Raw genomic sequence first — 22,745 nt, forward strand, 5'->3', positions numbered from 1 at the left:
TAAAATTTTGCAATCAGACATTTTTTGTATTTACCGCTAAATCCTCGCTCATGATTAATATTTTGATTGGTCGAAACCGTTTAGTGACGTCTCACTAACAGTGTCCTGATTGGCCGCGTGAGTTTGTTATTTGTTTATGACTAGCATGTGCGTTGCAAGGAACAGCAGAGAGATTATTTCTTTACAGAAACGTTGATAATTCATAGTAATTGAGAGAACTGGTAAGTCCAATCAATTTTCTGAAAACATTAATGACTAGTGTTTTTTCTCGACCGACACCGAACAGTTAAATCATTTTTATTTCATAATATTTGGCAGATTTTCCAACCGACTGCGCTCCTTGCAAAATGGTCAGAAAAATTCGGTCACGTGAGGTGCCGACGGAAGAAGAGTCGCTTAATTCAGCTTTGGAAGGCACGTATCTAGAAATATTACAAACTTTTGTTGCTCTCAATCACAAATTTTTCTTTAAACGTTGAACCACATTTTAAGGTCTCCAATATAATCCCTAATCCCGTAATTTCAATTTTCTAAACTTGTTGGTAATAGTAATAGTTTGTAATTTTGTATGTACGTTTTACCTTCCGGGTTTGTTTATTTATCAAGAGCAACAAAAAGAACATTCTCTTTCCTTGGTAAATTTAGATTTTTCCTTGTTAATTTTTAATTTTGTTTGAAAATGCAATTTTATTTAAATTGATTTGAGTATGTACATACAATGTAAACGTTTTTTACATTTTACAGATGAAGGTATGAATGAATTCGATGACATGAGTTTGGAGGAAAAGAGGCAACTTCTCCAAGCCATAAAGGATTCCAAGAACCAAAGTATGCATATGGTGGATGCCCCTAAAGATGGGGCAGTTGTATCGTCAACAACTTTAGAGAAGAACAAAGGAGACAATATTGTTGTTCAAGTAATTCACTGTAAAGTAAAAAAAAAAAATCATAAAAAACTGTTCTTAAATATAACAGTAATTCATTATGTATAATGGGAAAAATGTTCAAGTTTATATGATGAGAGGAAGCTTCAATGAATATTTTATTTTAATGTTTCATTGTCTGTTTTAGATTGATGACAGCAATGAAAGCACAGAATGCAGTGACTTCAGCTCCAAAGAAAACAGAAAAGCTGCTGATCAATCTTCTGGTTTCCAATCATATAACTCATATGAAGACGTACCCCAAAGCCCAGCAACATCTCCGAAAAAGACTGAAACCCAGCTCGTTGAAAAAACAGCTCCGTCACCTAGCGAGTTCGAACAGTTTCAAATTTTGTCGTCGGGCATGAATATCTTGGATCACCAGGTTGAACCTTCCCAGGAAGTGGCCCTATCCTGTGAAGTACACTTGAAAGCACAACAAAAACTCAAAGCTGAGTGCAATAGGTACTGAAAGGATTTATTTTTTAGCGATGTTACTAAAAATTTCACCCTAATTTCAGAGTTCCTTGGTATTTTGATGCAAAGCTTGGAATCTCTAAGGAAGAGCACTTCTGTGCAGTTAATAGGGAGATGGAAAAACTAACTGAAAAATCTGCCAGACAAGAGCTGTCTAATTTGCAATTTCTAATGCGTTTCACAAAAAATGGTGACTGTTACAATCGAGAAATTCCAATTTATGAGTTGTTGCCTTATGGATTTATACCTAAAGAAGTTCCCTACAGTGAAGTGATTCCTAAGGACAAGCAAACTTATGCTAAGAAGAGACGTCTCTCAGAAAGCGAAGACAATAGAAGTAATGATGACAGTGATGATGATTTCAAGTCTCCAAAAGCTAAAAAGGTGTCTTCGCCTAAGAAAATTGTTATCAAGCCCAGACTTATAAATTTAGAAGATGAAAATGTCAACAAAGTGAAGCCTGGGCCTAGCAACGAAACAAATTTCAGTCCAGTGAAAGAAATGGAAGAAGACGATGATATAGTGGTTGAGGGATCTCAATCTCCTCAGGTGCAACCTTTGGTTCCAGACGATCTACTGGACTGCCCACTGTGCTTTTGCAAATTCGACAAATTTGAAATTGAGGTATTCCTTCCATTAACAAAAACTTTGATATTATTAATATCGCTTTGAAATTGCAGGCCCATTTTGATCTTTGTGACCGTAGCTCAAATACTGAGCTAGTTGATGGACGGTAGAACTTATAATATTTTGTTATTATAAATCTTAACTTTAATTTTATAGCTGCCCATTTTGCCACATTGAATTGCCTGGCGAATTTTTAAGAGAAAAGCACATGAGTAAGTGCCTGAGCAAACAGGCAGCCCATGGGATAGTACCATCCATCCAGACCATGTTCTCGAATGGTAAATTAATTTAATGCCCCACATAAAATTGTATCTATTTGTTCTCTGACAACATGTAGACAAGCCAGTCAACAATCTTAACGATTCAAGAAGTGATGATTCGGACTTGAGCGATGCATGTGAGGAAACTATGGTGGAAAAGAAATGTTTGGAAAATTTGTAAGAAAAATACTTGTATTTCGGACTTGAGCATGTAACCAAATTTCAATTGACATCCACTATTAATAAGAAAATTTTTAATTTCTTGTGGGAGCTCAATTTCAATACACAATGTACATTAGAACCGATTAAAACTCTAATTATTGTAATTTTTTTTGTGCTTTTCAATGTGGAAATAGGAATATTTATGAGTAACACAAAATTATTTTTGGGCTTTTTGAATATCCAAGAAATATAACAATGCCACGCTTGTTGGTTTGAAATATAATTTCTTTTGTTGGATTGCATCTCCTTTGATCATTTAAGTTGAGAGCACATCACCTATAGCTATGTGTTATATTTTTAATTTAGATTTTGGCGGCTCCTCTTTGTAGCATGGCAGCTCTCCACGTTTGATTCATCAGTTTCCTTGAATTCATTAGCACCTGTAGTAAGAAACAATCAAAATGTAAATAGGTTATTCAAAAGCTGTACCTTCGGTTTCCGGCCCTCTCTTTACACCCCTTGTAATATCTGCGTTTAGTATGGTATCATCATCATCACTCTCCCAATCTTCAACCAACTGTTTCATCACATCTTAAAAGTTAAAATTCAAAATATTTGTTTTTGTTAAAAGCTTTTATTCAGGGTTACCTTCTTTGTTCAATCCCAGGTTTTTGGATTTTTGGGAGCATTTCTCACGATGAGTACTTTCAAGGACATTTTCAGGAATGGTGACCCCGCATGTAGGGCATCTGAATAAATTTATATTTAGAAAAAAATTATATATTATCCTCTTTGTAAGACACTCTCATGCAAAGTTTTGTGGGAATATGACTTCTAATATACTTCAAATTGTAACATAAAAATTAAAATATACAAACTTTTTCAACTCAATTTGTTGCTCCTTGTCGGCATCAACATCCAAAGTAGCCTGAGGGTCACTAGAGGCGTGTTTCTAAAACAATATCACAAATTAAAATCATCCTTATAATTTAATTCATATATTATATACATATATACACTTAGAATCACCTTGGATTCGTCCTTTGTGCTTCGCACTGTAGTTGCTTGCTTCCGTACCGTTCCAGATGTTTGGGGCTTTGAAGGAGTCCCTGCATAGCTCTTAGCACCTCGCTTGGCTGACTTGGCTCCTCTTCCTCTACCGGCCTTGTTCTTGCCATCTAGGAATGTATTGTGATTGGACTCTTGAAAAATGTCATCATCATCATCATCGTTGCTATCCAAGGCATCAGGATGGGATGGGAATGAGGGTTTCTTGGGGTCTCGCCCTGAGAACTTATTGCTGCATCAAATGACACGTTTAATTAAGTTTGTCTTAAATTTAAATTTCATTATTTACATTATCTTTGATCCCATTGCTCCTATGCCTCCAATCCAGTTTGAACTTGTGCTTGTTCCCTCTAATTTGTTGAGCAATTCTTGGCGCTTGTTGAATTCAACCACTTTCCTGTATGGAACATTGACAGCATCTTGCAAACCCCAATCCCAATTGGTGTCATCTTTTTCTTGTAATTCACTGTCGACATCCTTCTGCATAGCCATCAAAGACAATTTCTCCATTTTATTTGCAACTTTCTCATGATGCTGCATCTTTGTTAATCCAGATTCTTTGGTGTAGTACCATGTGAAACTAAAATAATGAATTATAATGCATGCATTCTTCAAAGGTAAAAAAGTTCTGTAAACTCAAGAATGCGTACCTATTTTCATCCACTCTCTTCTTTCTCTCAAATGTAAGGTCTTCATCATCATCAGAGTAGGACTCGAAAGTAAAAACCTTGTTTGACATCAATTTTTCGTAATCTTCTTGATCTGCACGTGTCCAATTACGCATGTGCTCAAAGATCTCCTCCTCAATCTTCTGCAGCCTTTGCTTACGACTGTAAACAAGTTCTTTTTGCTCATCTTTGACGGTAATCTCTTCATCAATCTATGATAGCAAAATTATATTAAAGGAAATACACAGAGAATATAAGAATAAAAAGGCATCACATTTGAGGCATTAGAAGACCCGCAAGCTGTTTCGAACGAAGAAGTTTCAAATGGATCAGTTTCAGACAGCACACTTTCATTCTGCAGGGAACCTTCAGTGGTTGAGTTCTTCAAAGCTTTCAGCATATTTTTCTTTTCATCTAAGCTTTCCAGGTCACTTGTATCCAACCCCATTGCTTTGAAAAACATATTAATGATATATAATTTATATATATTAAATTGAACTGGATTGATATTGTTGACAAATGAAAATATTTAACATTAATATTATCTGAGTAATCTCAGTAATTTAAAATCTTCTCCTCTGCTAATAAATATTACAAGTATTTATGTATTTAAAAAAGGACACATTTTTTATGGTAAATTTCTAGTCAAAAAACTTAAAATATGTGAATAAATCATTTTATACCTTCAAGCTGAGCATCAATTTCTTCCTCTTCTGTCGGCTGAGATTGTGTGGTGCTTCTATTCCTTCTTACAGTCACATTTCGCAAATGACGTGGACTCAGAGAACCAGAGTTTGGTAGAGGCAATTTTTTTTGCTTTGATTTCGATCTGTCGTTGTGTGCCATGCTGGGTTCACAGGAAATTCGTTGTAGCAACTGTTCTGTAAAATTTTATTGAGACTGCAAACGATAATAAAACAAAAATTGAACATGATTTAAAAATAAAAATAAATTTAGATGTAGCAAAATAGCGGGGACAGCATGCAATTAATTGGGATGAACGGAACGGTTCCATTTTTTTTTTAAATTTTTTATGTGAAAAAGAGGGATCATTTATTTTAGAGAAAGGTTAGTTGTAAGTAATTATACTGAAAAATGTAATGTATATGAATAATTAAAATCGATGCAGGAGCCAGGGTGAACTATAATTCAAATTTTGGAAATTTTGTAAAAGAATTTAAAAAATGAATTTTGTAGGTGGGTTTTGTGCCACACGATATTTGTGCAGGAAACAACTTTTTTCACCTCTCGCTCGAGTTTCCCACGTTATTGATAAGGTTGCAGCGCATACGTGACCTGCTGACCTTAAGGCCTTACTCTCATTGCTGACTGGATCCAAAATGCAACGAGAAACCGTTTTTCAGCTACTGGAGGTGGAGGCGGCGGCGTCGGCGCTTTTCATTGGATACATCGAGACATGAATCATGACAATCATGTCACGTAGCCCAGCTAGGAATTCAAGAGTGGCTACCAAGAATGGCAAGAATCTGATTTATTTTCAAATTCGGAATTGTGCAAAATGTGCTGTGCGTGCAACACTGTGCAAGTGCATGCAGAGTTAAGCATTGCAAGTCGGAACAATTCTTCAGCAAAGTGAGAAGTGAGCGGCGAGCGCAAAGTCGCAAACATCACGATTCACGATTGCCGGAATTCTTTAGGAGAAAAATTTGGTGAGCAACTTTTACCCGGCCAAAGCTCACTTTCACATTCATCAAATTTTTGTTCCTCACAAGCACCAAAAAGCGCAGACGACAGACATGTGTAGTGTGCCGGCGGCTGCCATAGCCGCAGCGACATGCATTTTTTTTGCATTTTATAGTGACACGTATGTATACTTCACGTTATTATCTACCTTTCTCATTATACGTCCAAGTTTTCATGACCTTATTTTAAGGATATGTAGTATAATTATTATGGAGTTTATTTATGTCCTTTTATGTACTTATTAAACTATTCAGCCAATTTTACAGTACCCACTCTCATTTTGTCAGTGCGGTCCCACACCTATCTTTTCGACCCCCGTCGAGAATACAAAAATTGATTGTTTTGCAAATTGAAATTGCAATCATATTATATTTTAATTGAAGAAGTTGACACTTGAGGAGATGGATGAAATGAAGAGATCAGGCTTTTTACACGTTTTGCAGAAATTGTTTTTTTTTTTAAATAACAAATGGCTCTACCAGTTTCAGTCACGGTCTGCGACCCTAGACCCTATTTCATTGAGGAAGAAAAATATACAAAAAAAAAAATCAGCGAAATTGGAAAACATTTTAACATATATTATTTTTGTGTTTTTCTTGCAAATGAAATAGGGTCGCATGTACCGTATCCGAAATCCGAAACTTGTAGAGCCGTTTGTATTTGGCTTTAGGTTGGTTGTTCCGGCGGGGAGTGGAAATGTTCCAGGTGGGATTAATTACATTTTAATTGTCAATATAAGAGGCAGGGCCTGCGGATAATATAATGGGTTGTATCCATAAAAAAATCTAAAGATAAAAAGTTCAATTTTTTCACAAAGATGAACTCAAGTTGATGATCAAGTTCGTCGAATTAATTAATGTAAAAAAAATATCTAGATAGTCAGTCTCTTCGATATGATTATACTCACCTCATTTACGCCAACTTCAATGTTAAACAATTGAATGCGTTTTAAATAATAAAAAAAATGTGGATTCAGAAACTGAGCGAGAAAATCAACTCTCGGAAAACAAATTAAAACCCAAATTTCAACTTTTAATCAGAAATCGTCTCAATTATTTAAAGACGGAGTATGATTTCACAACAAAAATAAAAAAAAAAGCATACACAGCAACCATATATTAACAACTTCTCCTGATTAGTTAAAAACATTCTTGTGAAAATTTACATTTTTAAAGGATAATCAATGAATTAATTATTCCTCTTTTTGCATTTTGTATTTTTAATTATATATTATCACTAAGGCAATTGCTGCCTGTAACGGAATACACCATATTTCAAAATTTATTTTTTTTTCTCAGAAAGTTCCTTCTCTAGAAATACATATTTTGTACATGAGAAATATTTTATTTTTAAATTTTATCTTATAGAAAATTTTTATTGTTTTGAAATAAAATTTGTTTTTGTTCTATAAAAAAATGCAAGGTTTTTGTCATTTACAGAGACGGACCTGCAGTCGGAAGGGAGCAGGGACTCGAGCTTTTCGGTTCGCTTTGTGCGGAATATAAGGAAATCAAAGTGCTGACTGCGTGCAACGAGGATTACGCTGGAGGAGTTTTATGAAACTTGAGGTAGGATTAGTCTGATATGCAAAGCGGAGCAAAGGATAATTTAATGACTTCTCTAATCCCTCCGCGCGGGGAGGGAGGAAAAATCATCCCCCCATCTGATATCACTTGATTGATTGGAAATCGCGCGGCTTTTGCCTTTCGCTGCTTTTTCTTTAAGAAAACAAAAATGCAAATCGATGCGAATTTTCTCAAAAAATATTTTTTCCGCACACAATATAATATCGAATTTGATTAAATAATATCAAAGCGGGGACCACCTTCATTGCCTCCCATTATTTTTATTGGAGGGCCGCGTCTCTCCCGCAGGCCATCGGAAATCAACATTTGTAAGCGCGAAGGGTGCCGCCGGCTGTTGATTGCATTTGGTATGGATTCAGTGACCTCAGTCCAGAGGAATATCGCGCGCACGCACTGGGAGCCGCCGCTCTCTGATTGCAAAATGTGATTGGAATATTCACACCTTCATTACGGCCAGGCGTGAAAAATTTGCTCTGACGAAAGACTGGGTTAAAGTTAACAAGGTGGTGTCTGAGGTCTGATCCTAAAACTGAATTTTGTTAAAAAAAAATTTTGTTTTAAATAAAGAAGTTTTTTTTAGCAAATTCAAATTTTGTGATGAAAAAGATTCAATATTCTTGATTGATACAAATGTAGGAATTGAAGCAATAATCAAATATTTTAAATCTTCTTGGGTTGCCTAAAAGTGCTTTAAGTTGCAGTTACTGCAATTTCGAAACTGAATTTTTTAATGTTGCGTTCATTCAAGACTAGACAGTCCCATGTGGTGGTCAAACGTGAGTTTCCCTCGCAAATGCTTGAATGATTTAAGGCTAGTATTAAAATATCTATAAAAATTCAACCAGCAGTGGCTCAATTTTCAAGATAGAATTTTAACAGCATATTATTATGCGATTAATTACTCATTCTAAACATAAGCTATTTAATTTTATATTCTATTCCACCATTAAATTTGCTTTTGAGAGCTTTGAAAAGAGGAGCCAATTTTAAACGGTTGTGAACATGATTTTTATATCAAAATTATTATTTCAATCTTCATTTTCAGCGCACATTTTTCCATTTATTTACAATAAAAAAAATAACAAGCTTTTTAACATACATGGTACCACATTTTGCTACCACAATGTGGTACCAAAATTTTTTTATCACAATTTCGTACCAAATTTGAGATAATAAATAATGTCACATACAGCTGAACCGGTTCTGCACTAGTTACGTACTATTTTTGAACCAGGTCTGAACTAATTCCAAATTTTGAAAAACTTTAGTACGAAAAAACTTTAAAAAAAATTAAAAATTCATTTCTATATATTCATGAAAACGAAACATAAATGAAAATGGCACCATTCTAAATGACAGAAATTGACCCTTGGTTCAAATCTGGTTTGGATCTGGTTCAAAACTGGTGTAGAACTGATGCCAGAACAACTGAACCGGTTCTGCACTAGTTACGTACTATTTTTGAACCAGGTCTGAACTAATTCCAAATTTTAAAAAACTTTTTTAAGGAAAAACTTTAAAAAAAATTAAAAATTTATTTCTATATATTCAAGAAAACGAAACATAAATGAAAATGGCACCATTCTATATGACAGAAATTGACCCTTGGTTCAAATCTGGTTTGGATTTGGTTCAAAACTGGTGTAGAACTGATGCCAGAACAGCTGAACCGGTTCTGCACTAGTTACGTACTATTTTTGCACCAGGTCTGAAGTAATTCCAAATTTAAAAAAAAAATTTACGGAAAAAATTTAAAAAAAATTAAAAATTTATTTCTATATATTCAAGAAAACGAAACATAAATGAAAATGGCACCATTCTATATGACAGAAATTGACCCTTGGTTCAAATCTGGTTTGGATCTGGTTCAAAACTGGTAAAGAACTGATGCCAGAACAGCTGAACCGGTTCTGCACTAGTTACGTACTATTTTTGAACCAGGTCTGAACTAATTCCAAATTTAAAAAAACTTTTTTAAGGAAAAACTTAAAAAAAAAAATTAAAAATTTATTTATATATTTTTAAAAACATAATTTTTGTTTGGTCATTTTATCGCAGAATTATCTTTTTTTTTCATTTATTTATGTATTTCAAAAAAAAAAAAATTATTTCAGACAGAAAAAGCATGAATTTGGCACTATATTCGTTTTCATTACCATTTTATTAAGAGGTCGGACGTCATTTCCATAAAGCAGTCACTTAGGCTTAAGCGGCTAACATCTTGTTGGGTGAATTGCCGCCGACACCTCCGCACGGCTGCCGTCAAAATTTGTCTTTCGCCTTGCCGGCAGATGAGGGACCACACGGGGAGGATAAACTTAATAAAGAAGAGTGAAGCAGCATTTTATGGCGTGTTACGTGCCTACCGGCCCCATAAAATTTGTGATAAACAGGCGGTATTGAGACATATTGCAGGCGTGCGGTGTTTGATCAGGACGCAAGGTGCCTGCACACGTGCCGATGGGACCGGCGCTAATATACGCCTACGTATGTATACTGCCTTGTCTGCCGATATTGGCGAATGCAGTGTCAACTCCCTCGAGAGTGCACCGTGCATTGATCACACATTTTCCTCTTGGCTGTGCAGTGGAAATTCTGCAAAACTAACATAAAAAATAGAGTGCATGGTAAATATTCAAAATTGCATTTTATATGTACAAAAATAATTTTTTTAGAAATATTGATAAATTACCCTCGGAGACTAAAGCGTTTTCAAAAATTAATTGCAATTTATTATGATTTAAATTTGTTGAAAATCGTTAAAAATAAATCTTTAGAAGCAAGCAAATAATTATTAATGTCTTCCAGATAAATTATTTTCGAGATGTAAATTTTATATTCAATTCATTTGCCATTTGATTTGAAAGCCTTTTTCAAACATGATGTTATTTTCTAAGAAAATAATTAGTCTAGTCTCTCGTCTTCTCATACTGATATTTTATTTATTTAAAATTTGAGAAACCTTAATGTAAGCTGAAAAAATTTAAACTGCAGAAGATTAGTCTGACAAAATAAAAATTTAAGTTTTGAAAGGAATAAAGTTTTCCGTGTAAGTATCAGCTCGGTCGATCTCTGCCTCATTCTTCTCTTTATTTTAATTTGCACCGTTGGCCCATTAATAATGCGCTGGGGTGCAGTTGTTTCACAATTGCAGCGTTTCCAACACGTACCAGTGAGAGAATCTTAACTTTTGCACCCTGTGCGCTCTCCGCGCCAAGTTGCTGCTTTTTCAGCAACGACGGTGCAAAGCTGGAACACATGTTACCCTTTCGAGCTGCAGCCCGCCGGGCATTTGTTTTGCTCTTTGTCTCTTGCCGAATTGAAACTCTCGCCTCTTTCAACGGCACAAGCGTCCGAGCATTTTGCACTCTTGAATTATTGAAGTGCATCCTGCGAAGATCAATTAAGAGGTGTTGCGCGTCCACCTCTCTCTACGTTTCAAAACTCAATGCGGACGCCAAATATATATGCGCTCACAATTACAAAGACGGAAGGTAACACTTCTGTTCTCACCCCTGTACGTGCAGAGCTAGAGATAAAACCACGTTTGACCTACATCATCCTTGCATTTAAAGTTCGTCACTAGAATTAATTTAAGTTGTGCTATTGTATACCCTCACTGCAGGGGAGTAGGACACTGGAATTGAATTCAACTTGATTAAAAAAACTCTTATTTAAACCAATTTAAACAAATTTAATGTTATATAAGTAGCAGTTTTAGTTCCTGTAATGAAAAAATTTAATAATTAATATTCAAAACATTTAACAAGTAATTTGAATTTATCAAATTTATGTGAAAAATGCTTGTTTCATCAATACTAAATTAAAAGCATAATATTTTTCATTATAATTAAAATTTTTCTTTTATCAGAAATATAGGGAATTTCTTCTATATTTCAGCAATTATTGTTATTTCATTTCATTGCTTTATGGATATGAATAAAAGCCCTTCGATGAGCTTGATGAGGGCAAGATCATGTCTCTTTCGTCTTTCATGGCAGAAGAGGGTTTGTATTTATTTTTAAATTATGAAATATAATCATGATGCAGTAATTTGGTGACCTAAATATTATTCGAATGTTCAAATTGTGTGCATAATTATGTAAATAACTTTTACATCAAAAACTAAAAATATTTTTTCAGAAATAAAAAAAAAACTATTTAATATTAGGAAACCTGTTGCATTAGAATCCTGAAAATTATACACACAAATTTCTTTGATTATGAATTTTAATGTGATTTATTCTAAAGCCTCAATAATTTTACTTGCAAAATTTTTGCTTTGTGATTTGACTCTTTCATTGAAAGGATCTGGTGGGAGGGACGCCCAAATCTGTGATATCTACACATCCAATAATCCAATCCCGCTCCCTGCATTGGAAACGAGATGAGAGAGAACTCGCGAGTGGAGAGCCAGCCAGTCACTCACTTCATCAGTTTGATTTTCTCAAGTTGGAAATAAGACTTTTCTCTCTCTCGCGCACTCTGACGGCGGTGTTATTCTCTCCGCGAACGGCGGCATTAATTCACAACGTAGTCAGCTGAAATTCAATTTACATTTGTAATTGGATTAATAATTGATTCGCCAAGACAGTGGGGAGCACGCGGCGAGGCTCTGTTGTTTAAAAGGCGCGGCGACGGGCGTTTTGAAATGCCGAGACCGATCAGCCGCCAACCATCATTATTATTATGATTATTATCGATCACGACCAGCGCACTTGACGCGAGTGTTTTCCAAGCAAAATGGGTTCTTTTTCAAACAGAGTGAGTTTGTCCAACAATGCAAAACGGCCTCTAATGCCCCCTGATGACTGACTGGCTGCTGAATGCAATTGAACGCGGCTCTGTGTGCTGGGCGCACTCGTATCCATCTCTCGCGCACAATGTCATCTGCACCGCACTCGCCTGATGCTTATTGTTCTCCCCCCCCGTGATATCATCATTTCAAATCGCGCAGCCGGTGAGAGAGCGAGAGCGGTGTGTTATTAAAAAAGCACTCAAGCCTCCCAATCTGCCAGGTAAGCACAGCCGAAACAAAGAAAGAGGCATTCCAATAAGTGAACCACTCGCTCTAAATCGGCCCCCAGCCACCATCCGCCTCTACCAGACCAAATTGGAATATTTTTTGCGGAATACCATTGCAGCACGGGTTTTTCTGGCGTAACAAAAGTGGCTCAGAAGCTTTTTCCCGAGAAATTTAGTTCTCCACCCACGCAAAGAGCTGCGAAAACATTATGTCGAAATAATGAAAACGTATGAAAAAAAGTCTGACGCTTGTGAGTATAACAAAAATTGGCACTGAAATAACTTGTAACTATTCACCTGCGGGCAAAAAAACTTAAGTAAAAATTCATTTAACATCTGCGCTTGCTAAAAGCTATCTGACTTTAAAATAAAAAAATTAAAGCAGTAACAAATTAAATTACAAATAATTTATTAAAAATGAGAGGGCTAAGATACTTTATAGGTTCTCTATTAGTTTTTTTTTTTTTAATTTATCTCTTCAACAACTTACGAATAAGAATTTCTTATTACATTCACTGTTCTTAAGAACTTTCACAGCAGAGAAAATAATCCTCAATTTGCATGAAGGAAAAATTGATATAGGCAACCTGCGCAACTTTGGGACACAAACAGTTGCCTAATATTAAATATTTATTAAAATAAAGCAAGTTTGTTCACAAGTGATATAATTATATTTACAAACTTAGTTTCGCATTTCCGCCGACGCACTTAGATTTTAGAAATTGCATCATTAATAATAGTCTCTTATTCAATTTGGTCATTTTTTTATTGCGAAGGCATTTGGGATCCTGCCTCGGGAAAGACTGCATAATACCAAAATAATTTTTGAGGCAAAACACGCGCGTAGAAAGCAAAAAATTCGCAGCGTCAGCGCTCTGCTTTGAAACGGGGGCGGCCTGGAGGTGTCCTGGGCGAAGCAATAACGACGCTTTCTGGACAATGATCGGCGGCCCGAGGCGAGATGACCAGTGGTGATCAAAAGTGGCCCGAGCGTCCCGCGGGGCTGGAGCGCACAATAGGCCTATCTGAGGTGGCGGCGGCGTTATTACACGGCCCTCGGCCATGAGAATTAACCACCCGCTGCAAAAAGAGAGCATGGAAACTCCATTATAGCGACTCGTAAATCTGCGATCTCTCTCGCCTTCTTACGCCGTTCCGCAGCTGCTGAGTTGCCTTTCTCGCAGGCTGTTTTTTAAGGCGCTGTAAACAAGGAGCTGCTGAATTATTATTGCATTAGACACAAGCTCTTAGCATGCTAATTGAATCAACCCTTTTGTGAGGCTGATGTTAAGTTATTGAGACGCGCGTCATGCCCTCCCTCGGCTTCTTATGTACACATGTGAGTGTCTACACATTATATGAAGGAAGGTGGTGTTAAAACTTAAGTCGAAAACACCCCAGTTCTCCCCCTTTTACGGTATGAAACGCATGGAGGCAAATAACAAGAGACAAAATCCAATTAACTAGTTTTATCTCATAATTACATATACATATATTACGTATTTAAATAAGACATTGAAAATAGCACAAATCAACCCTTGAGCGTAGTCAGGTTTTTTTTTAGATATAAATGTTTTATTTATCAAAATTTAAATTTCCATGAAATAATTCTCATATATATAATATATGTGAATTTTTTTTTCTAACTCAAATTTTGTTTGTAGTTTTCATTTATAATTTTGAATATCTAGATGATGTATCTCGTTATAGGCAGAGATTGCCTTGTGGTACACCAATAAACCTAATTTGCAACTATATAACTGCCAATTTTTTATTTGCAAGAAACATGCAGGAGGGGAAAATTAATGAGAGTAAGTGTATTCACTTATGCCATTTTAAGAAAGTGCTTGTCTTCTCACACATTTTGATTAATTATTAATTTAATTAATTAATTCATAGTTAACCCCCTCATAAGTTTATGATCTCATTGAAAATTTTTATTTAAACCATGAGTATTTTTTCATGCAATATAATTTCCATACACATCCAAGAACTAATTTTGACGACCGAGCAAAGCATTGGCTCAGAAATTGGGTCGGCAGGGAAATAATCACAGTCTGCGCACGTTGTTATCACCTAAAAAAGCGCAAGCTGTCCCTTTCTTAAGTATAACATACGAGCGTCGCCAGACAATAAACTCGCTTCAAGTTTATATTTGCGCTCTGGCCCAATTTGAGAAATGGAGAGGAGCGGAGCAAAATACCTTGAGACTTCTCTAGATACAAAAAGCAAGTAATTGGAAGTCCTCGCGCACGTAACATGAGAGATAATCCGCCACAAATCACTGCTGATAATCCAAAAAGCTAAAGGGAGAGCGCAGCAGAACTCGTTGAGTTGTGCTGAGTCGATCAAAAAAGGTACATTAACAGAAACAATAAACGCGGGTTTAAAAATTGAAAAGGCCATCAATTTTCCGGCTGCGAAACGAGGTCGCCGCGAAATGAATATGTCCTGTGTAGAGCAATATGTTATCCGGCCACACATATTGAAAATTTAAACAGCCCCTTTGCTTTTGTTCAGCAAGCGCGGAATTTATGGGTGAATGCAGTTTTAACTGCTAATGGAGCGTGGAGAACGCATCTATAGATTAACTGCACTGCCAAGTGGCGCTTTGTGCTCTGGCGAATATATGCGCGTCTAACGCTCAACCAGACAGTGAAATGAATCTGCACATCGCATTATCATTGCGGATGCACTAATAAATATTGTGCTTTAGTCAAAGCAAAAATGTGATATTAAAAATTTCAAATGCTCACCATTTTTATATTATTTTATTCCTTGCGTTATTTTATAAATTTTCGAGCATTCATGATTATTTTCTTAGTCTGGTCGAATCCGCTTGAATGGAAGATAGAATATTTGTTTAAAAGAATAATAATGCATCATTATTTAATAAAATTTGCCCCAAATTGAGTAATATAAAATTAAATAACAGAGCAACATTTTATATTTGAATTTCGCGATTTCCACAGCAATTCATTAAAAGATCTTTAGATAGTCAACGCATGATATGTTTTAAACTCTACCATTCCAAAATAATCAATTTATATGTAAGTTCTTAGCGATAACTTCTAGATTCAACAGTTCTGCTGCACAAACGAACCACAAAACAAATCAATTCAAACTTCACCCAGTCAACTGCTTGGCGAAACATTTAACAATAATTATTTTCAAGCTTCTACGTGTTTAATTTTGAGTATGCATCTGATTTTGATTCTGAAAAGCACTTGATTTTAACGAGATGTGCGTGGAATTTGTCTTAGGCACGGTCTTTGTTGGAAACAACTTTTCCCAGAAACGGCGCAGCAGTCGCTCTTCCTCACTCACTCCCTCGCAACTTTTGTTTAAATTGGCAAAACGTGTAGGAAATGTATTCATACCCTATATTGATTGGAGTCATGTGTGTGCCCTGAATGCAGTCAGCCAGCAGAACGATTTACAAGTGAACGAGAAAAGTGTTGACTGATGGAAGAGAAAAGGGGGAAGGTGCGAAATTTCCCTGCTGCCGGAGTTGCTCCGCCGCGCCTTGTCGCCCCTTTTTTTTTATCTCCTGCTAAAATACAGGGAGCACTTTATGCCTTGTTGCTCGCCATCATCATTTCTGCTTACAACTCGTCAAAGTAACTCACAAAAAGTTTTATTACAAAAAGTGACAGTGGATTTGGCGAGCAATGCAAAAAGTCAATACTGAGGTCGGCAATAAAATTTTTATTGCGCAAAAACGCACGCACTTCCTCGCGCTTAATCCCGCAACACGAAAAGAGCAAGGCGTCGGCCGCTTCTTTTTTTGCGCGTCTTGTTTTTGTTTTAACTAAGCCATCGGGGTCTTGTCTGTGCACAACTTTTACCGTGGTGCGCACATCACTGTGAAATGGATCATGGGCAATCAAGAGAGGCGGAAAACTTTTTCTTCTACTCGTTCAAAAGGGAGTAACTAGTGAGCCATGAGAAAAGTAATTTAGTTCATAGAGTATGGTGCAGTGCTTAAACGCCATCTCTGCAATAAGATGTAACAAAAATCAAAGGTTTAAAATTGACTTTAAACAAAATGAAATTTTTTCAAACATTATGGTTATACGCAGTTATAAAAAAATTGTACTTTATTTTTTATCAAAAAATACGAAAAAAAACTTTGTTTATTTCAAGGCAGCAATGTCAGAGAAATTTTTTTAAATAATTTCTGACTGTGAGTCATATTATGTTATTTGAATTTTTTTATTTTTTTATTTTCGTGATTAAAATAAAAATTTTTGAATCATATGATTAATTGTTTTGAAAATTAATTACCTGTAATTTATTAAGTGTTTGATTCCATATATTTAAATACAACTCAGTTTGTTTAATTTTAACAAATTAGTTTGTTCAATATCTAGCTCACTTAAGTTTTGGATAAAACAACAATAATAATAAAAACCATTATCGTCCCATACAAACACAAAACGTTTGTTTGTTCAGCACTATATTTTTTCTAACAACCTCACATTCAAAGGGGTCAGCTCGATTTGGAGGGAAATGTCCATAGCACCCCAGAGCACGGTATTCAAATGGTCGCATCTGCTCCTTGGGAATTGAGTAAGCGACTGGTCGACACGCCAGCACTGCACCTTTTCAACCTCTCTACCTGGCCAAGCAAATTGGCTGCGAAGGAGGCTGTGGAATAGCATCATACACACACACACACACACTCACTCTCTCGCACCGTTTGTTGTCTCTCCTGGGTATTTCTCCGTGACCTAATCTAGCGCAAGGTGATTGGCCGCTCCCCAGCATTCTCTTTTCTCGCACGCTCGTTTTTTACAAACCGTTTTTACAGCCAAATATGAAGAGTATTGACTTTTTGCCCTTAAACGCCCCCCTCTCAATGCCGCTCCACTTTTCTTCCCTCACACCCGAGAGATAAAAAGGAAGCTTGGCGGCGGATATCTTAAGAGAGCCATTATGCCTCCTTCTTCAAATTTTATCAAGACACACCTCGTAGAGAAACAACACAACAGACAGACCTTGCTTGCTTGCTTGCTCGCTTGCTGCATAACAATGGGTGATGGAAACGCCTGAAATGGTAACAGAGAAAACGCGCGAGCTGCTTTTCATGCATAATTCCAATAAACACAAAGGCTGCGACATGCAAATTTCGAGTGCGCCTCCACCAGATTTTCCCGCCTTTTTGAATAATAAAACGGTGGAAGTTTTGGCGTTTGGCTCGGGTCGAAATGAAAAATGCCAACTTTTAGAGGGATGTAGCGAAGATTAAATTAATGTCGGACAGCACTTTTGCGTTGGCCGCGCGATGAAAATGTGAAATGGTGTCGCATTTTATGACTTTTTATTAAATCAAGAGTGAAAGCGTTCCCCGCAGTTTTCGGAGCAGAGGATGCTAACAATTTTATTTGCGAAAATTCTTGAATAAAATTATTGCTTTTCAGGCACCTTTAGGGTACAGTTGTAACTAAATCCGTAAAAGCTTCACGATTGGATGGAATTTTCTACAAAATCTATAGCTGTAATCATCTAAAACTTTTTCAAGTTCTTTGAAGCATCTGGCACAAAACAGGAAATTCAAACTTGCAAAAATGATATCAGAGAAAAATCAAAATTGAAACTTTAGTCTGAATCTAAAGCGTTTAATAACATCCAGAATGAATACGATGCCTTATGAAACATGCTTTTTATTGCAGTTGTTATTCTTTTGTGTGGGTTGCGGAACGTTGCATAAATATTTTGTATCTGCTTAAATTTTTGGATAATAGGGTGAGTGTTTAATAATCAGGCGCGATGCAAAAGGAAAAAAGAAATTAAAAAACCATTAGTATGAAAACAAATATGAAAAACATAAGCAAGGGGGTTTTTCCTATAAAAAATTTGCTTTTTATCAACGTTCATTTACCAGTTCATTACCGTGTTTCAATCTTTTCCGCTTGTTCAACGTGTAATGAGGAAAAAAAGACAAATTTTCCCATCCACCAACCATAAAATCGTCCTCGGCTGACGACAGGAGGAAAAATGAATTTGAATGGCAAATTGTCAGAGCACATTCCACTCGAGTTGGCTCCCTGCTCTCAGCCGGAGATAGAGAGAGAGCGGCTGCACCACAGGCTGCAGGCGAGAGCAGGTAAAAATTGCGCTGACAGCAGGCCTCTCTCTGGCGCTGACCGCAGGAGCCGCTCTTTGAGTGGCAGTCGTTGGCGGCTGAATTATTTATTTGGCAAATTAGGGGCGCCGATAATTTGCGGCGAGCCAACCTCGTGGTGCGCGGCGGCGGCGGCGAGGGCCGTGCTGCATGAACGCCACGCGACGCGCGCACCTCTCGGCCGCGTGCTCCGCGCGCCCAGCATCACTCAGTCTCCTGCATCTGTGGCAGACGAACGCCTCGCCGCTGCACCCTCCTGATCACCACGTGCTGAGTGAGTAACACTCTCTTATCTCTTGCCATTAACTTTGGAAGTTGCTTAATGAATATCTCTTTGGGTGATAAATCGAATTGACTGAAGTTGCGCTCAAAATTATATTCAGTTACAAGGGAAATTTGCATTCAAAGTGGTTTGTAGAATGGAAATTTGTTTGCGTTTTTTTTCTGTGTTAGTTGTAAAGTTTAATTATTGATATATACACCATCATTGCCGCCCAAATGAACCGTTTGCGCATCCGAAAATAATTTTTTAAATCTACAATACACAAGGGTTTTATTATTTGGTGTAAAAATAGTTTTGTTTAAAGATCAAATATTATTAAGGTTGTTGAATTGAAACTGGAACTTTCCTTCATGAGTTGCATCTGCATGATACTTTATTGTTTTCTGCTGGTCGCTAAAGGAAAAAAATAATACAAATATTAATATCCTTCTTTGTAACTGAGAAAAGCGCACAATAAATTATCATTAAACTAATAGATATATAGAGGCTATAGAGTCAAGTTATTCAATTCATCCCACATGATTACACATTGAGGAATTTTTAAACACAAAGAAAATGTCCTTTAGTTATCTTATACAAAAACTTTTTAAAAGCTCGGTGGAAATTTCCTTATGCAGGAAGGTGGAATAAGAAGGGTACTTATTGCATTTTTTATTGTTTGCTCTTTTGATGTATTTCATAAAATAACGATATTAGTATTGTTAAGATTGGGAATCACTCTACCGTGCTACCGTGATTTCCCTACGATAGAAAAACACTTCCATTGAATCCGCACAGTTCAGAGAACAATAATATTGCTGCTTTTTAAGTTAATAAAAAACGTGTAGTTTGACTAACTTTTTTAGAGGCGGAGGGAATAACCAGACAAATTGAGCAATTTCGATAAATTTCCAAAGAGATAATTTTAATGGAGAAAAAAGTTAAGTATGCACGTTTTTCAACGCAAAATATTTGCTTTTCAATACTAATTGTAAGTCTTATGGAATAAAAAAATTAAATATGTGAAATAATAAGAGTCAAATAAAATCTCAAAATATTGTGCTGAAATAAGTTGCAGTTTCTCAGCTTGCTCTTATTTTACTATGAATGATTAATTATAATTAAAATATCAAGGAAGTTATTGCCTACATAAACTGTCATTGTTTAACTAAAATAAATGCAGAAATTACAGGAGACAATTTTTACTGTGAAATAATAATTAACATAAAAATTTATACGATTTTCCTCATCCTTACTTGATGCAAAATTTTTATCGATAGTTTTTTATTTCAATATTATCATCATAAAAATTAGCAGAAAACCTGTTAGAACGCGGTACAATATTTTCTATCGGATCCAGAAAAAAAACAGAGTCGTGGGCGTTTCTCTGCTGAAAAGTTAACGTGCTCATTTGATCAAAGGCGTGCGCGGCACATTAAATTATGTAAAACTCTGCTCCTTTTGTGAACCGGTAGCTCAATTCCTTTCACGTTCACCGAACAAGCCAAGTCGAAGAGAAACACCAGACTCACAGAACCGAAAGTGCGCGGTGATTTTAATTAAGTTTACATTTCAATTAGCAAAGCGGAGCAAGAGGCCGGAGTGAAATATCGGTGTGCCATTCCATAGCAAACGGCTTTGTGATAAAACTTTTTGTGTTGAGCCAGAGAAGAAGTTTGTTGTTGTTGTTGTGAGCCGGAATTATTGTATGATACACGCGGCTGCGGCGGAGGAGTATTCAGCAAAATTATCTTGCGGGAGTTGCTCGACGGAGCGACACTCAAAGCAAAATGTGAATTTCAATTAATAAGCGCGCGGCTAACAGCAATCATCTTCAGTTCGCTTTCGTTAGGCGGTCGTATAGGGCGGGGCACCAAAATCAGAGACAGCTTTGAAGTCTCAATTCAAGTGATAAGCATTGTTTGGTTTCAATTTCAACAGCACGCGTCAATTTGGAACTGATCAAACTTTTTTGTTTATTGTAAACTGAGATGATTTTCTAATTGTGAAGTAAAAGTCGATATGTTTATTGAGAAACAATGACTATGTTAATTAAATTAATGGTAACCTAGGTCTACATTAAGAAATGGTTGATTATACAATAGGTTGATATTCAAGGAAAGTGTAAAATTGTATTGTGATCGATAAATTTTTGAAACTTTGATGTAACATATTTTCAGAGAATTGATAGTAATAATAATTTTTTTCCTGCGAAAATTTTTCATCTTTTGTTAGTTACCATTGAAAACCACTGGAAATCCGAGTTAGAGAATTTTAACTGTTCATTCAACAATTCATTCAACAAAGTTTTCCTCCATCCCTAATTATGAAGTTATGAACACACTTATCTTCTTTCACCTAGTTAAGTATTTAATTAGCACGAAATTTCATGTATTTTGCTTTTATCACCTAAAATTTAGCTGAAAAATATGATCATTAACAGCCAATTTTTTTTTGCGTACAAAAATCAACCCTTTTTCTCAAGCCTATAAACAATAAACTTCTTGTCAAAGAGAACAATACAAAGTCCCGATTTGAGTATCAGCAATGCATTTACATGAAAAAGCAAAACGAACCATTCTTCTTGTGACTAAATAGGAAAAAAATTAATTTTACAGCACCTCTAAAGGTAATTAAAGGTTTCAAGACTTTTCATTTATTATAAAATAGTGTTTATTTTAGTACTGAAAATTGCATTGAAATTTTAAGAATTTGGTGAGAGGAACATGGACGTTTTTTCTTTATTAAAGCAGATTTCACTATCGAATAAAGCGTCTTGAATCAAAGAAAATCATATCAAAGCGCCGTTGGTCTGGAATTCATAAAGTGAATCTGGTCGTGCAATGCGCTGAGCAAACTGAGACAATGGCGGCGCCCGTCCGTCCGCCCGCTCGTCGACTCAAAGTCAAAAGGCTCATCTGCATTTTCTCGAGATAGAATAATTCGCGATTGATTGCAGAGGGGATGTTCTTTGAAGTCGCTCCCACTTGACCCTCGCGATGATCCCTAGCCCAGCCGCAGAGGGTGGGGGCGTCTCCTTTTGTCACATCAAGCGCCACATAATCTGGCCCACAATGGGCGATACGGTCTGATATAATCGGCTTACACAAAGGATTTTTTAATATTTGAAGAAATAAAATGGGCTTGGCGGCATCTTCTGCGTGACATAAAAACGGTCCATAATGTGCTGTGGGCGCCACAAAAGAGACCAACCGACCATTTTTTCTCGAGGAGGCTATCTCACGCCAAACTTGCCCCCTGAGCCCACTCTGTTGCTATTTTTTAAACTGGCGGCCGTCTTAAAAGCCATCGGCCCGCAAAAAATGGCTCTATCGTCAGCTTTGGATCTTCCTCTCTCTCTCTCACCTCTCGGTGCCAGATAGAATGCGTTTTGCCGAGTTTTATTTTGAGCTTTTTCTGTCCGGCAATAATTCTAATGCTTCCGCGGCGCTCGCGTCGACCGTCGTAATTAATGCAAATCCTAAGAATTGGGTTTTATCAAGGCAGATTTTTCATTTTCATCGCTCTCTCCAATTTGCATGCGCCGCTCTTGGTGCTGAGTTAATGGAAAAATAGCAAAAAAAAAAAACTCCCGGCCGCTGAGTGTAAGAAAAAGTTGGCTTTGCTGCCAGCAGCATCATTATCGCGCACAGCGATTTTTATGTTTTATTTATGGCCGCCGTTCGAATCTGAATATTAATAATAACTCCGAGACAGGTTCAGCTGCTTTGGCGAAAGATAGCTTTCTCATTGTATGCAGCAGGTATATTGCGGTTTTGCACTTTCAAGAGTTCCATTATGTATTGCGGAGCCCTTTTTAATATCTGCCATCGCTATGCGAGCATTTTCTAACTAT

The 22,745-nt window shown here is 36.5% G+C and overlaps 3 protein-coding genes across 10 annotated transcripts in view; 2 read left to right on the forward strand and 1 right to left on the reverse strand.

Annotated features, from left to right (window-relative positions):
• The first annotated feature begins 103 nt into the window (after positions 1 to 103).
• Positions 104 to 2,613, forward strand: LOC132203714 (uncharacterized). Its single transcript, XM_059631678.1, has 8 exons — positions 104 to 221; positions 319 to 414; positions 745 to 917; positions 1,072 to 1,388; positions 1,445 to 2,024; positions 2,081 to 2,133; positions 2,184 to 2,305; positions 2,365 to 2,613. The coding sequence occupies exons 2-8, from the start codon at positions 348 to 350 to the stop codon at positions 2,466 to 2,468; spliced, it is 1,416 nt and encodes a 471-aa protein (XP_059487661.1). The 5' UTR covers positions 104 to 221; positions 319 to 347; the 3' UTR covers positions 2,469 to 2,613.
• LOC132203711 (U3 small nucleolar ribonucleoprotein protein MPP10-like) lies at positions 2,443 to 5,591 on the reverse strand. 4 transcript variants are annotated; one of them, XM_059631670.1, is made up of 10 exons: positions 5,431 to 5,591; positions 4,869 to 5,066; positions 4,460 to 4,635; positions 4,168 to 4,397; positions 3,807 to 4,097; positions 3,479 to 3,749; positions 3,328 to 3,401; positions 3,098 to 3,198; positions 2,939 to 3,040; positions 2,443 to 2,872 (listed from the first exon to the last, which is right to left on the reverse strand). In XM_059631670.1, exons 2-10 carry the CDS (start codon positions 5,029 to 5,031, stop codon positions 2,865 to 2,867), a joined length of 1,416 nt encoding a protein of 471 aa, XP_059487653.1. In that variant the 5' UTR covers positions 5,032 to 5,066; positions 5,431 to 5,591; the 3' UTR covers positions 2,443 to 2,864. The 4 variants fall into 4 exon arrangements, with proteins under 4 accessions (XP_059487653.1, XP_059487650.1, XP_059487651.1 ...); XM_059631667.1 differs by having other exon boundaries at positions 2,443 to 2,889; XM_059631668.1 differs by having other exon boundaries at positions 2,443 to 2,889; positions 4,869 to 5,061; positions 5,431 to 5,571.
• A 333-nt stretch (positions 5,592 to 5,924) lies between these two features.
• Positions 5,925 to 22,745, forward strand: part of LOC132203717 (lachesin-like) — a 123,825-nt gene continuing 107,004 nt past the window's right edge. For 3 of the 5 annotated variants that reach the window (XM_059631680.1, XM_059631682.1, XM_059631684.1), the window contains exons 1-2: positions 5,925 to 6,010; positions 7,329 to 7,457. In XM_059631680.1, the coding sequence (XP_059487663.1) occupies positions 7,446 to 7,457 (12 nt within the window). In that variant the 5' untranslated portion in view covers positions 5,925 to 6,010; positions 7,329 to 7,445. Of the gene's footprint in view, positions 6,011 to 6,559; positions 6,595 to 7,328; positions 7,458 to 18,782; positions 18,902 to 22,745 lie in introns of those variants that run through there. The other 2 variants (XM_059631681.1, XM_059631683.1) reach the window with 2 other exon arrangements.

Source organism: Neocloeon triangulifer, unplaced genomic scaffold (assembly GCF_031216515.1).
Source record: "Neocloeon triangulifer isolate White Clay Creek 2 clone unplaced genomic scaffold, ASM3121651v1 ptg000017l, whole genome shotgun sequence".
Taxonomy (NCBI): domain Eukaryota; kingdom Metazoa; phylum Arthropoda; class Insecta; order Ephemeroptera; family Baetidae; genus Neocloeon; species Neocloeon triangulifer.

What these genes read in the sequence shown, in the direction of transcription:
- LOC132203711 (XM_059631667.1), bottom strand. Translation starts at nt 5,031, where the DNA reads ATGGCACACAACGACAGATCGAAATCAAAGCAAAAAAAATTGCCTCTA. An exon ending in AATTGATGCTCAGCTTGAAG is followed by an intron (nt 4,636 to 4,868) that starts GTATAAAATGAT and finishes TGTTTTTCAAAG; the next exon opens with CAATGGGGTTGGATACAAGT. An exon ending in GCACAAAGGACGAATCCAAG is followed by an intron (nt 3,402 to 3,478) that starts GTGATTCTAAGT and finishes ATATTGTTTTAG; the next exon opens with AAACACGCCTCTAGTGACCC.
- LOC132203714 (XM_059631678.1), top strand. Translation starts at nt 348, where the DNA reads ATGGTCAGAAAAATTCGGTCACGTGAGGTGCCGACGGAAGAAGAGTCG. An exon ending in ACTGAGCTAGTTGATGGACG is followed by an intron (nt 2,134 to 2,183) that starts GTAGAACTTATA and finishes TTAATTTTATAG; the next exon opens with CTGCCCATTTTGCCACATTG. An exon ending in CCAGACCATGTTCTCGAATG is followed by an intron (nt 2,306 to 2,364) that starts GTAAATTAATTT and finishes GACAACATGTAG; the next exon opens with ACAAGCCAGTCAACAATCTT.